Below are 1071 nucleotides of genomic sequence, written 5' to 3'. Positions count from 1 at the left end.
GTTTCAAATAAATGCTGTTCTTTTGAACTTCTTTTTCATCAAAGAAAAACATAAAAAAAACTTACCAACACCAAACGTTTGTATGATAACAGACTTTTACAGTTACTAAAAGTTTTTTTTTACTGATAATCAAGACCAAAAAGATTGAAACATGTCATTCTTGCCCTGTTCCAAGTGTGCTGTGTTGATGATATTGATACTTTCTGTGTGTGTGCGTGTGTGTGTGTCTGTGTGTCTGTTTGTCTGTAGGATGGGTTGGTAAAGGCCAACATGGAGAAGCTGACTTTTTATGCTCTGTCAGCTCCAGAGAAGTTGGATCGTATCGGGGCGTACCTGTCTGAGAGATTGTCTCGTGACGTAGCTAGACACCGTTATGGGTACCTAAATTCATAATAAGCCTGATCTGATATACCCATCTTGTGATATGTAATACACCTGTTTTTCTTTCTTTTGCTCCTCTTGCCCGTATTCAATGTGTGTTTGTCTCTTCAGGTATGTGTGTATTGCGATGGAAGCCCTCGACCAGCTGCTAATGGCCTGCCACTGTCAGAGTATCAACCTGTTCGTGGAGAGTTTCCTGAAGATGGTGCGGAAACTCCTGGAGGCTGACAAGCCCAACCTGCAAATCCTGGGAACAAACTCGGTATGTACACACTGTTGTATGGTAGTTCACTGACGCAGAGGGTACTGCACTGAACTGCAGTCTTCTATGAAATGTATTTAAAAAATCTTTATCCAATAATCACAAATCGATGGAATAGTTAAGAAAATTAAAGGAATAGTTCACCCAAAAATTAAAGTTAGCTGCAAATTTACTCACCCTCTGGCCATACAAGATGTAGATTGAGTTTGCTTCTACATCAGAACAGATTTGGAGAAATTTAACATTGCATCACTTGCTCACCAATGGATCATCTGCAGCGAATGTGTACCATCAGAATAAGAGTTCAAACAGCTGATAAAAACATCACAATAATCCACAAGTAATTCACACGACTCCAATCCATCAATTTACGTCCTGTGAAGCAAAAAGCAGTGTATTTGTAAGAAACAAATGTTTTTTTGTCCCAT

General features: G+C 39.2%; 1 protein-coding gene across 1 annotated transcript; it reads left to right on the top strand.

Annotated features, from left to right (window-relative positions):
* Positions 1 to 253: 253 nt before the first annotated feature.
* On the top strand, positions 254 to 643 carry LOC107718372 (protein EFR3 homolog B-like; the record flags this gene model as incomplete). Its single annotated transcript, XM_016525417.1, has 2 exons — positions 254 to 377; positions 493 to 643. Coding segments are annotated over exons 1-2 (258 nt in total), but the record flags the coding sequence as incomplete, so codon positions are not given.
* Positions 644 to 1071: the final 428 nt, after the last annotated feature.

Source organism: Sinocyclocheilus rhinocerous, unplaced genomic scaffold (genome assembly GCF_001515625.1).
Source record: "Sinocyclocheilus rhinocerous isolate Xijiao unplaced genomic scaffold, SAMN03320098_v1.1 scaffold14760, whole genome shotgun sequence".
Classification (NCBI taxonomy): domain Eukaryota; kingdom Metazoa; phylum Chordata; class Actinopteri; order Cypriniformes; family Cyprinidae; genus Sinocyclocheilus; species Sinocyclocheilus rhinocerous.
Note: the sequence above shows the minus strand (reverse complement) of the source record. Positions and strands in the feature narration are given on the sequence as shown.